Source organism: Hoplias malabaricus, chromosome Y (assembly GCF_029633855.1).
Source record: "Hoplias malabaricus isolate fHopMal1 chromosome Y, fHopMal1.hap1, whole genome shotgun sequence".
Classification (NCBI taxonomy): domain Eukaryota; kingdom Metazoa; phylum Chordata; class Actinopteri; order Characiformes; family Erythrinidae; genus Hoplias; species Hoplias malabaricus.
The window spans coordinates 74,549,047-74,562,305 of NC_089820.1; the positions used below are offsets into that span (position 1 = coordinate 74,549,047).

Here is a 13,259-nt window from a genome sequence, read left to right on the forward strand (position 1 = left end):
ATCCTTCACCCTCATCAACCCTCCGTATGTTCAATCTTTTATTTAATGAGTGTGTAATTTAGAGGATCCAGACATATTCTGAAAAGAAAACTCGACTGCAAAAAGTGCAAGTCATTGGGTGATCTGGATCCTCAGCCCACCAAGACGCACACCGTAGAACAAGACCACCCAGTCAGTTTTCTTTGTTTTGCCTATTCAGGAAACATGGGATAAAACGAGCCGTTCTGATTCTGCTCCACTTCTGACGTCAAGTGCAGAGAATTTAGAATTGCCCCGCCTCCTCATCTGAGTCCCTCCACTCACAGGGCTGCACCTGCATTTACCTGAGAGTGACACGACGAGCACAGACAAATAAGAGCACTGAGTAAAATCTGAGAAAACAAGAACAGAGAAGAAAGAGAACCAAGCGAAAACAGCTAAAAATCTGAGCTGAACAGGGCTGTTTACACAGGGGGAGAATGCTGTTGTTATGTATGTTACAGATGTGTTTCACCTTTAAGGGTGTATTTTCCAGCCTTGAAATAAACAGACTACACAGAGAATGTTCATTATGAACACTTCACTAGGTCCAGAATAAAGGCAGTATTATTAGTGATTTAATTCCTGAAGGGTCTTCATGTTACTGACAGCTGCTCAGAGGGCTGTTTCAGAGTGGTACCACTCAGGACCGGAGGTGTGGAGTCGTCAGTCTTTGGGACACTTCAGTGGCGTCCAAACAAAGCAATGGAGACCTAGTCTACACACGAGCGGAAGTGTGAGTGTTTTGGGTATAACTTCCGTGTCAGAATAGCCCTGTAATCTGTTTCCTTTGGGCAGAATGATAGCAGGCCGCTGTTCTATGAAGAGCTTTCATCGGCTCCATTTCCTCTTCCACCAGAGCATCGGACATCTGTGGCTTCTTAACACGCAAACTAAAGCCAAACAAACTCATCGGAGAGAACACAGACACGTCACAATATTGGATTCAATAATAATTCTTTAGGTGATGAATTAATGGATTTTTTTTAAAAAAACTCAAAGTTGACCATGATTTTATGATCATTTAAATGCAAATATGTAAACTGAGGAACTACTTACACAAGAAAAGAGACGAAAATAGTATGCATTAATATATGCAGATTAGCTATCTTCTTGTGGCTGTCAAAACTCAGCTGTCCCTAACCCATAATCCCAGCTGAAACTCAAAGCTCAAATAAATAAACATTACTCACTGCTGCCCTCTACAGGTGCTACTAAAAACATTAAATAAAATATTTAGCATTTGAACCGACAAAGAATATTTTTATGTGATCTATAATGGATTTGAGATTTTATTATTCTCAAATTACAGTGACTTTCTCTGTAACTACTACTTGCTGTGGAAGCTTGAGTCCCTGTGTGTGTGTGTGTGTGTGGATCTCTGGTGGGCTGCCATGCGTCTATCAGAGGGGGCTTCAATACCCAGAGTGCGGGTCAGGAAACATGACCACAGAGCTGCTCAGATCGACCTGTCAGAGTTCATTTACTAAAGACATGGAACCCTGAGACCCTCGCCCCCCAGTCCCTCGGTGTTGAGTTACTTATACACACACGCACACACACCCCAACATACACTGCAGCGTCCAGAACCTCATGAATGAATGGACATGAATAAAAAAAATGTGCAGTGGATGGCTGTCTTTTTTTTCATTCAGCCGCTCTAATCCAATTGATGTCAAGCATGCTCTTAAAACTAAAGGTGCCACTACATTGGGTTCCCTGAAGAACAATTTTAAATAACCTTTGAAAATCTTCTACATAATTTTACAGGAGAAGGCAAAAACTTGAACTTATGTCAGTTCTTTCAATTTTATTTCGTTTAGAGCACTATTGGTCCATTCTTCATGTAATATTTTCACAGTGTATATGGCAGCTGCCATGCTCAAGTATTTTTTTAATAACATGTTAAACATTTATAACATGCTACAGTTATTTTTAGAATAATAATAATAATAATAAACTGATATATATATATTTTTGTTTTGATTGTGATAAAGAAAAATTATATGGAGTTTATGGATTTTCCCAAGCAGTGTGTTGAAGCCAAGAAGCATGTCATTCAGGACTGATATCAATATCATGCAAATGGAATGCAGTTTAGACAGTCTATGAGTACACTATTGGAGACTGCCACTAATTGCAAACTGTCATTGGCATATACATGCATACATACAACGTCTGGAAGCAAATGTCTGTGCTTTAACAACACAAGAGAGCAGTTTGGGTGTGTATTCATCACTGTACAATTTGAATCCAAACAATGTCCTGTACTTTGCTGAGGCATCTGCATGTTGTTAATGTGTTGATGGCATAATAAAGTGATTGCTTTTTGTGCTGTAGCAACACGTCAAATTCAAACTATCATTACAAATATCAGTAAAAGGGAGTTGTGGTAAAGCTGTGTCTAGGACAGACATCACTGTGGGAGGAAATAGAGAGGAATGTGTGCTGGTCTTGGTTTGTCATGACAGAAGAATTCAAATATCTGTGGAGAAATCTGGTAGGAAAAAAAGCTGGGTGACATTTAACCACTGTGGCGATCCACAGACTCAATCCATGTGAGGGTAACAGTGTCCAGATTTGGATTTTACAGGCTGACTCTTGAGTGGGGGAAACTTTTATTTTAGGATAGCTCTTTTATTTTTTCACAAAAAGGTATTCAAATACATGATTTTGGAGTATTTTCCAGTCTCATGAAAGATGTAGAAAGAGTTTATTACAATTCTTTGGACACATCCTTCATAATACGAGGCAAGGCCAAATCTAGATTATAGACACTAAATAATATGTTCAAAACAACATAAAAATGTCGGTATCTAAAGGACCTAATATTAGTTTAGATTTTTTAGAATGAACAGGATCACTTTCTCAAATAAATATTTTGTTCTCGCACTGTCCACACTAACAGAACAAAAGCAGAATATTTTACTTTCTATATGGAATTCACTAAAAGCTTACAAATTAAATATGTGTGTGTGTGTGTGTGTGGTACAGTTTAAGGCAATATTTATAGAATTTATGTGAAGCTGATCTTTATTAAGTTTTTCAGGCCTCTTTTAAAGGGGCCAGAATGGTGCATTTCTCCATGAGTCTTTTGCTTCTCATCTCTCACAGTGTGATGTCACTGCTCTTGGAGTTGCTGTCATCACTCTCCGTGTCCTGAAAGATAAAGACACAATATGTTAGAATGAAAATAGATGACGCACAATAACAGGACAAATCGGGTTTGGTAAACAACTTGATGTCACATGCTTCACTTTTCATTGCCCAGTAAAACTCAACAGTAAGACAACAACAGTCTTGTGTTGTTTTTATGTTTACGTAATGTACTTACCAGTATTTCCATGTCATTTAATATTTATTCAGCCAAACTTTTTTTTCCCCCATGTTCACTGAAATGCAATATTTAAACATGAGCAGTGGCTCGTGGCTGTTCCAAGGTCTATGTAAAGGAGGAAAAACACCCTCCCAAGAGACGAAGGCCGTTCAAAATCAGTTCTACTCAGAAAGAAAGAGGGGAAAAGGTTCATGTAATCTACAAGTTACAGAATTATATACAACCTAGCTGATGTTGAAACATTTTAATATACATCAAATATATTCAAATTTTCCAGAACTTAACTTGGTCTGGCAATATAATAAAATAATAATAATAATAATAACAAAAAAGAGGCGTTTTATAGAATATCATGGAATAATTATTATGTAAGATTTAAGTATAATAAATTTAGGATATTATGTTTACAAATGTATGACATATGCATAGAATAAATCTAGAAAAACATTATTTTAGGGCATGATTAGGTTTACGTTCTTGTTATTGCAGTACTCAATTTCTAACATTTTTAATATATTTAAAGGATACTATTTATTCACAATGCTTATAAATACAGACTAAAATCTATTTAAAGTTGAAACAGAAAAATAAATATGCTGAATAAGGCTAGTCCTTTGGTTTGCTGAGACTGTTTTAACTGTTACAGTATAAAAATTATATATAAAACTTTAAGTTAAAATGGTGAGAAGAGCTTATAAAGTTTCCCTATAATATAAAATACTTTTAAAACCACGTTATTATTTTAGTAATTAACTCTGAACTATTTTATAATTTGAAGTGTTGGTTGCTTACCGAAGCGTACAGAGAGAAATATGAACGAAATGGCGTTTAGTTTAAGCCAAAAAATCGTAACAATAAATCAGATTTGAAACCCTTTATGAGCTTTAAACTAACTCAGGTGATGACATGTCCTTAGGCGGCACCTGTTAATCCTGATGGGCTTCAGTGGCTCTGGATTTACTGAAATAAATCAAACATCTGCTGTTTTAAAAGGACTAACCCTGCCGTTAACTCTCCTTTTTATTTAGCCGTTAAAGACGATACAGCTTGGATTTGTGTTCGAATTTCCGTTAAACTTTTTACCAATAATAAAATAATTGGTTCTTACTTAACCACTTTTTATGGCGCACCAGAAATTAAAATTAGCTTTTTTTTCCCGATTTTTTTCTTTCCACCTTAAATCCTGCGGTATTCACATTACCTGCCGCAATATTTAAGGTGGAACTGAAAATTCATACATTATGTATGCTCCGCTTTAGCATCAGGCGCCAGAATGTAGCTACTGTTCATTAACTGCTGCATTATTTAAGGTGGAACAACAAACTCTGCTAAATCCTAAGGCTGAAATTGTTCCATCATTTACGGTGGCTCTCGGTCTCAGAGTCAGAATGTAATGTTAACCGTGCCATTTAAGGTGGAACTTAAAATGTACAAAACTTAAAGTAAAATTCATTCGAGAAGTCAACCTTTGACTTCAAATTTCGTTACTATGTATCGAAGTCATGTTTGTGGTATAAATATGTAAGAAAACAAAGATGTAGTCTGTACACAGTTGTGTTTGAATGTCATTTCTTCGTAGGTTGCTCAGGTAGGTTTGGTTACCAAGCAAGGAGGAGCACAAGGAAGAAACACCCGAAGCTAAAGTTCCTCCCTCAGCTAAGGTTAGTTTGCAGTGTGCTTAAAGTGGGGCTGGATTACACTTCAGGGCCGCTCATGTTCTGGAGAGATGAACAAACGCTGGAAGAGCTCAAAACGGCCACAAAACACACAGTAAGTTGCAAAAAAAGACGGCATATTGTTATAAAATACTGTTTTAAGCATTTACGGCTGCTTGTGCTTACATGACTACGAAAGAGTAAAACATTTAGAGAAAGTGCATGTTCTAACAAACTGCTTCATTAATTAGGTTGTCTCTTCAAATTTGAATTAATCTCATGGCTATGCAGCTTACTGATTTTCTTTTTCAGACTAATCTAAATTTGCACTTCAATTGGGTAACGAAGCCATTGGGTTTTTTTCCCAATTATTTAATTTTATTAACAATAAAGAGAATTGCTTATCGTGGACATTTTCGGGTTTTTTTTGCTTTTGTGAAGTGTATCGGCTGCTCATTTTCAAGTACAAAATTTATCTAGAGAACTCGTATGCAAAATTTAGAGAACTCAGCGACTCAAACCATTTATAGATAAATTCTTATTTATTTTCTCTCTAACCCCCCCCACCCCCATAATTAAATACATAAAGTGTGAACAATGTCATTTTGGAGGGGTTTCATGTGAAATAACAGGCTCTAGAAAACAGAGACAGAGTTGTTCAGTGGTGATGATGGTAACCAAACGTTTTTCTAAAGCTCCCTCAAAAGAAGTCGTCACCTGAAATGAAGTGAGTACGCTGCTGATGCCTGAGGCTTTGTTTTACTAAAGTTTGAAGAATGTTGCTGTAATTAATTTTACACAGATAGAGGAGAGGAACATTCTTGAAGGTGTAAGGAATAAATAAGTCACAGCGAAATGTTTCTTATCAGGTTTGGCCCCATTTTCTCATTATCAACAAAGACGTGTGGGACCAGTAGTGGTTTTGGAAAGAAAATGGTTTACTTGTTGTCTGGTTCCTGTCATCACCACTGTTAAGAAATGTGTGTGCAAGCTTCTCTGTAATCAGCCTTTTCTCATCACGTCAGTCTCTGTGATTGAAATTTGCAGAAATAAGAAAAAGCCTTTGTAATTTTTTTTTTCTTTTTGTAAGGCTTTAATCACAATTCATGTGCATTTCTATAACTGCATGTGAATAAACTTTCCAAAATGTTGAGGTTTAATACTTTTCTAAAAGGGCTTTTATTTGCAGAGGATCCATAGATTCTCTAACGTAACAGACACATGTACACGATGCACACGAATCACAGCAACGGATAAGAGTGCAGTAAAATGTACGGATCATTAAATATACATCCACTGATATAATCCATATCTTTCTTACTGTCCCAGGATTTGACCAAAAGAAGACTGTATTTCATTGGTAGAAATTAAGCACATATTTAAAAAAACAAACAAAAAAATAATAATCTACAAACAAATAAACCCCGTGAACTTAATGAAAGTTGAATACAAAAATAACTACCAAGAAACAAATTAAAGCATCTTTGGGATATCAGCGGCCGCATTAAACCTCCAAGTGTTAAAGCCCAGTATAAACAGTGCATTATTTTATTTATACCACTGAAAATGACCAAGGTGTTCATGTTCTTCAAAACAAATAGAACATTTTTGACAGAAATCAGTTTTTGAGAAACAGTGGCAGCTCGGGCTGAAAGAATAATAAAACTTTTTTTTAAAAAAAAAAAGCTTGTAAACTCAGTCTGGCGTGTGTTTAAATGCACAAACTTGAAAAAATAGATTTTATGTGAAAATATATGTAAATTTACTGTATTAGTGAAAATAAATAGTTTCCAATTAAACACTTTTGAGAAAATGGGCGATTACCATGGGAATAACTTAGAATTAGGACAGAATCTCTTAACTGTGAGTGTGTGTGTGTGCGTCAGGTAATTCAGGGTTCATGTCCTTGTGTTCGGCCCTGATGCTGGGCGTGTGTTGTCATGGTGAAGGGGGTAAAGTGGATGTTAATAGGGGGCTGCTGCAGAGGTTAAAAGGCTGATGCTCTTTAAAGCGGCTGGTCATGGCCCAAAGCTGAGGGGCTTCAGCCCACACACTGATCCACACACACACACACACACACACACACTACAAACACAAACTGGAATAGGACTGGACCGGTACGAGGCCACTTTTCAACCACATTTTTTTTTAAAATCAGCTTTTGGACTTTTTTTTGTGGAAAAATGGCAAGTTCTTGAGGATTGAACATCTACTTGTGCTTCAGATCACATTGTGTTTACAGAGCTCAGCAAGGACTGATGGAGGATTTATTTACAGCAGTGTGCAGAAGCCTGTGCACCCCTGTTCAAATGACACTGGACTCTCTGGATTTTTCTTTTGGGAAATTGGGGAAAATTTAAAGTTGACTCTTTTCTTGAGAGGAAACTCATTTTAACATTCCTGCTATTTTTTTTTATTACAGCTCTTTGTAACTTGCTGGATTTAACCCTGGTGCAAAATCTGTGCACAATTTTAAAGATATATTTTTTTAATTTTACGTTACCCCTAATGTGTTTCTCAGTGTCAGTAGGAGCTTTCCAAATCAAAATACAAAACTCAGGGTCCCAACAGAGGAGGTGCTGACTCGTGTATTGATATGTATTTAGAAAAAAAAAAATACAAAAAGCAAGTCATGGAACAGGGGTTCGCAACTTTTACACACGACCTGGGCGTGCATTTGCATTGATGCCGTTTTGTATTTTTTTTTTATTATTTATTTAATTTTTTTTTTTTACCCAGGGCTCAACGCAAGACATTTTTGAAGAAGTTTCATGCTCGTCCACAGCTTCTTCACCACATGCAATGACCGAGAAAGCCGTGTGTACCAGCTGTGGGACCGAAATCGTAGACAAATACTTGCTCAAGGTGAGTTTGCACGACTCAAATGCGTTGAATTTGGCTTGTTTTAATGTGGCGGTTTTACTACTAGTTTCGCGCGGCGTGCTACGGGTGCTACGCTCACGAATAACATCGTTTTTTTTTGTTTTTAAATACCTGCTATCTTACCTTAACTTTGCCTTAAAGTCGTCTTCAAATATCACAACGAACGGAGCAGTAGAAGCGCTCTAATGTCTCGGAAAACTGTCCCATTAACTTTCACTGAAAGTCAGCAGCGTTTTCCTCCGCTTCTGTAAAGTGGCCGTTCCTCAAGTAGACTGAAGGTTTTGTGAGACCCTGGTGAAGTCACTGGGGCTTTAACTTCTTCTTTCTGCCCCTCTGCTTTGTATTAAATGCAGTTTGTCATGAGGTGTGCTTAATATATTAATTAATTTCCTTTTTCTCTCCCGTGTTTACCTGTTCAGGTGAATGACATGTGCTGGCACGTGCGTTGTCTCTCGTGCAGTGTGTGTCAGACCTCCCTGGGCAGACACATCAGCTGCTACATTAAAGAGAAGGAGATCTTCTGCAAACTCGACTACTTCAGGTACATGCAGGAGATTGGTGTCTTTTTAGGGCCTTTTTCAATTCAGTACCTAATGCTGGAGAGGTCGGGATACAAAAGGCCTGAAGAGACAGTGTTAATGCTGGTGCAGGTTGCAGTATTACAGCAGTAGAGACATAAAAAACAAACAAACAATATATATATATTAAATATATTAAATATCTGATATACACTGCACAAATGCAAATGCAATTAACTGTTGTAAAATGTTCCTGGACATATACATGCACCCAACAAGAATCAACTTTTTTTTTTCTAGTAATTAGAACTTAATTTACGTTAAATCCATTTACACTTTTTAATGTGTAAATGATGAGGAATAAGGAGTCATGTTTTGTTATAAATTGACAAGAGTACAAGTCATTTAGATGTTCACAGTTCTGTCAGTTTTAAGCAGCAGAATTTGTTTTAGTTATGATTTACTGCACAATAACATTAGCAGCAAAACTTGTGTGAATCACATGAGTTATCCTTATAGACACAGAGCTGGTTAATATTACAGGGAATAAGAACATAAAAGCATTGTGCATTGTAGTTATTGACTTTAGTTCTAATAATCAGTCCAGTAGCAGGAGAGCAGCCATGAGGTCACTCTAAGAGCAGAGGCTAAAAATGCCCTGAATTGCTGCTCCTTGTGGATATTCTGAAGCTAAAATCTTCATATTTTTATATATTTATTAAGACCTAAAATGCATATGGCTTTAAATATTCTTTATGGCTCTAATATTTATCTCAAGTACAAAACTCTCTTGAGAATACTCTAACACTCTGATCTTCCTACAAGTTGTAAATCTGTGTTTATATATGTAGTAGTGGAGGTACTTGCAAGAATAAGTTTGAAAAGTAATTATTATTACCGAAATATTTTTTTTAAAAAGGGAATTAAGAATTTAACATGTTTATGTAGGATACTGAAATGTTTATACCTTCATCTGGTGAAGGGGTAAGAGTCTATAAATGTAGACCTCCTGACTGGCCAACTTTGTGCCCCCAGTTTGAATCGTCTCTGAATGTTTTGCAGAGCCGTTGCAGACTTCCATGAACTCCTAGAGCTTTTTTCACTCTCAAAGTTGAGCGTTTTTACCTGATGAATGAAGTTTAGTCTCAGAGTTAATCTTTTAAATAAGTGATTATATTATATATTTTTTTTCCACTGACTTTTGACTTTAGGAAATATGGGACCCGCTGTGCTCACTGTGGAAGGAATATCCACTCGAACGACTGGGTGCGGAGAGCGAAAGGAAACACCTACCACCTCGCCTGCTTCGCCTGCTTCTCCTGCAAGCGCCAGCTCTCCACCGGAGAGGAGTTTGCTCTGGTGGACGAGAGAGTGCTCTGCCGTGTCCATTACGACTGCATGCTGGACAACCTCAAACGGGCAATGGAGAACGGTTAGAAACTCTCTGGATTTTGGAGTTTGGAGGGATTTGTGACCCTGGTCTCCACATTCATGGACATTTTCAGCAGCGTTTTATTAAGCCATATTTGCTCAAGTTTTGTCTTTGAAATATATTTAATCCTACAAATGTATTTGAAAATAAAGGAAAGGCCACGTTTTACAAGTGACTTTTCTTCAATTTTAAATGACTGCAGTGCATCTGTATTGCAGCATACGGTGAAGTGGACCTTTAGGTAGAGACGATATGCTCTGTGCTCCTTTCCCGTCTTCTAAAAGGGCCGTTTTAAAACCTCTTTAGCCCTATTCAGAAAGGATCAGGTTTATGTGGGACCCTGAGGTAATTACAGGTGTGTTTTGGCCAGGTTTTAGTCCTGTCCAGATACAAATGTTGTTGCCTTATTGGACCACTGCCTATTTTTGGCCTTATTTATAGAATGGTACAGTATCAGTCACACTTCCTTAGTCTGGGTGGTGAAGCTTGAAAACGTGAAATCAAAGGCAATGCTCTATAAAGGCTGATGAATGCCAGATACAGGTATAAAGCATTACTTTATGATGATATGATGTATAAATTCTAGATTCATGTAAAATGCAGCTGAACATAGTCCTGTGGTGGTTTTTGTGATGCTTTTTTTTTTTAATTATACACTTTAACTTATTTGGCCCGTCTTTTGGAGCTTTCACAATTAATGTTTGTGTGTTTCCCTTTAGGGAAAGGAGTCAATGTAGAAGGAGCTGTGCCGTCAGAGCAGGAGGTGAATCAACCAAAACCGGCCAAAAGAGCGAGAACAAGCTTCACTGCTGACCAGCTACAGGTCCGTTCAGACTATTAGCTGAAGCCTGTATCACTGTTGCCCAGTCTCTGATGTGTGTGCGCTCGCTCTTGTAGGTAATGCAAGCTCAGTTTGCTCAGGACAATAATCCGGACGCTCAGACGCTGCAGAAGCTGGCGGAGAGAACAGGCCTCAGCCGCAGGGTCATTCAGGTCAGACACTGGCTAGGCTGCTTTATTTATGGATTTTGGAAACTCGTGTCAGAAAATGAACCAAAAAGCCTTTATCTACAAGTGGTAACTTGTCATGGGAAGGACAAACAGTCTGTTGTTGTGTTATTGAGATCTTATTTAATTTATTTTCTGGAGCATTTCTGGTCCTTCTGTCAGGACGTGGGGATGTTTCCTTTTTTCTGTGTTCAAAATACAAAATAAGGCCTTCTGTAACATTTATTACAATAATATTTCAGGTGTGGTAAATTTAGTTTGTGATTTAGGTTCAGCTCTTTATCTCAGTCCTTTTGGTTTCTCTAAACAATAGAAAATCTGTGCTTTCTTTTACAGCTATTTGATTTTTTTTTTGGTTAATTTCAGCCTGCTCTACTGTCAGTGGTATTTCCATAATTTATTTTTATTATAGTAGTCTTACTTTTCCATGCGTTCCTCCCCCCCCCAGGTGTGGTTTCAGAACTGCCGAGCTCGTCATAAGAAACATGTGAGTCCAAATCACTCATCCACTGCCCCGGTCTCGTCCCTGCAGCCCGGCAGACTCTCTCCTCCTCTGATGGACGAGCTCCAGTACACAGCATTTGCTCCCGTGGACGCTCCCATGCTGACCTCTCTGCACTCCTACATGGACGGTGAGTTACTCTCTCTGGGGGGTGTGATTCTTGAAGACAGATTCATTAATTTAGCTGAAAATCTTAAGCCAAAACTCAAAAGGAAGGTAAGGGATGTTGCATATTGGACATCCTTGTTTTGAGCTTATGCCATAAAGCTTTACTGAGATCAAGTCTTATGGAAGACTCTCTGGACTGAGTTCCTGGTGCTTACATTAAGCAGGAAGAACCCACAGATCATGATTTAAAACTGATGAGAGATATTAGACAGCACTAATATAGTTTGCCAAAGTGTATTTAGGTCACAGAAAGTAGAAAAAACATCGAATCAGTGCAGTGTTCTTATCTGCTGCTACTGTTTGACTGACAACATTCGTACAACACTGATATCAGTCCGTTATTGTTTTTTTAGTGAATCTATTACAACTTAAAGATCAGCTGGGATTCCATTCAACTCCTGAAGTAAACTCAAGTGAATAACTGAAATGACTGTTATGCAAATTAGTTTTGATTAGTTCTGTTTAAGAGAATACATCTGCCACGTTTACAGAGAAGTAGTTAATATCAGGCAACTTCTGCATTTGGTTAATGTCACTGTCGAGTCTTTGATCACAGGTCTTTTTATTTATGATTTTCTTAGATCAGGTAAATCACTGAGTTAATGTCTGTCCGCTGGGACCTGCTGCCTTCTGTTATGCATTTCTCTGACAGAGGAGGAACACCTGATCAGTTTTGTCTTGATTACAGTAGACACTTGGCAACATGTAAAGTGAACATTCTATTAAATATTTGCCATCTCTTAACAAAGGATGTTATTGTTGCTATTATTTTAAATGTCATAACATTCTGGAGTGAACACTTATGCTATTTAATGACTATATGATTCTGATGAGGGTGGTTTCAGCTTAAAAGTATTTAAAGATTTACCCCACACAGTTTTATCTATTCATTCATTCATTATCTGTAAGCACTTATCCAGTTCAGGGTCGCGGTGGCTCCAGAGCCAACCTGGAATACACCCTGGAGGGGGCGCCAGTCCTTCACAGGGCAACACATTCACTCACACACTCCCACCTTATATATTATATTTACATAATATAATTTATATTATACTGGCTTATATATTTCATTTTGCAGCAAAAGAAGTATTGACATCAGTCATTCATATGTCTGAGCTTTCAATGTGCTTTGATCAGACGCTCTGTATTTTTAATATTGATAATGGTTTGATTGTTTTGTTTTTTTTCCCCTCTCTTCTTCAGTTCATTCTCCAACCTCACTGGTGTTCCAGCCTCTTCTTTCCCATGCAATGACACAGCTGCCAATCAGCCATGCCTGAGACATGAGCCCCGCCCACCACAGCAAATCCACCAATCAGGTCAGAGGACAGAAGGAAACCATGAGGATGTTTTGATCCGTCATTGACTGAGTCTTGCACCAAGACCCATACCGTTCTTTAATGGGCAAATACTGAAGGATGTCCGTCTTACATCTTAATGTCCAAGAGAAAGATTTCCATGTAATTGTGAAAAGGCTGAAGTGTTTTTTTGTTTTGTTCTGTTTGTTTAATATATATCTATATAAATATCTATATAATGTTTGGATACATCACATTTAATTTATTTCATGTATGTGACTGAGCACTTTGTTTTAAAAATAAATTTATGATGGAAGTTTTTTGTTTTTCTGGGTTTAGTCAGTGCACGGCTCCATTTTTGTTTTGTGGTTTGACTCTCGACATTTGGAAGCTGAAGAAAGCCAATAAAAGCTAATTGCTGATGCCTGCAGGATCGTGTT

At 37.6% G+C, this 13,259-nt stretch overlaps 1 protein-coding gene and 1 long non-coding RNA gene across 3 annotated transcripts; one reads left to right on the forward strand and one right to left on the reverse strand.

Annotated features, from left to right (window-relative positions):
- Positions 1-2,939: 2,939 nt before the first annotated feature.
- On the reverse strand, positions 2,940-4,397 carry LOC136678768 (uncharacterized). Its single transcript, XR_010796493.1, has 3 exons — positions 4,148-4,397; positions 3,353-3,516; positions 2,940-3,177 (listed from the first exon to the last, which is right to left on the reverse strand). It is a non-coding gene; the product is annotated as an uncharacterized lncRNA (long non-coding RNA).
- LOC136678767 (LIM/homeobox protein Lhx8-like) lies at positions 4,237-13,259 on the forward strand. 2 transcript variants are annotated; one of them, XM_066656900.1, is made up of 9 exons: positions 4,237-4,253; positions 4,935-5,125; positions 7,750-7,875; positions 8,313-8,434; positions 9,623-9,843; positions 10,563-10,666; positions 10,741-10,836; positions 11,300-11,483; positions 12,725-13,259. In XM_066656900.1, the coding sequence occupies exons 2-9, from the start codon at positions 5,069-5,071 to the stop codon at positions 12,799-12,801; spliced, it is 987 nt and encodes a 328-aa protein (XP_066512997.1). In that variant the 5' UTR covers positions 4,237-4,253; positions 4,935-5,068; the 3' UTR covers positions 12,802-13,259. The 2 variants fall into 2 exon arrangements, with proteins under 2 accessions (XP_066512997.1, XP_066512996.1); XM_066656899.1 differs by lacking the exon at positions 4,237-4,253 and adding an exon at positions 4,534-4,783.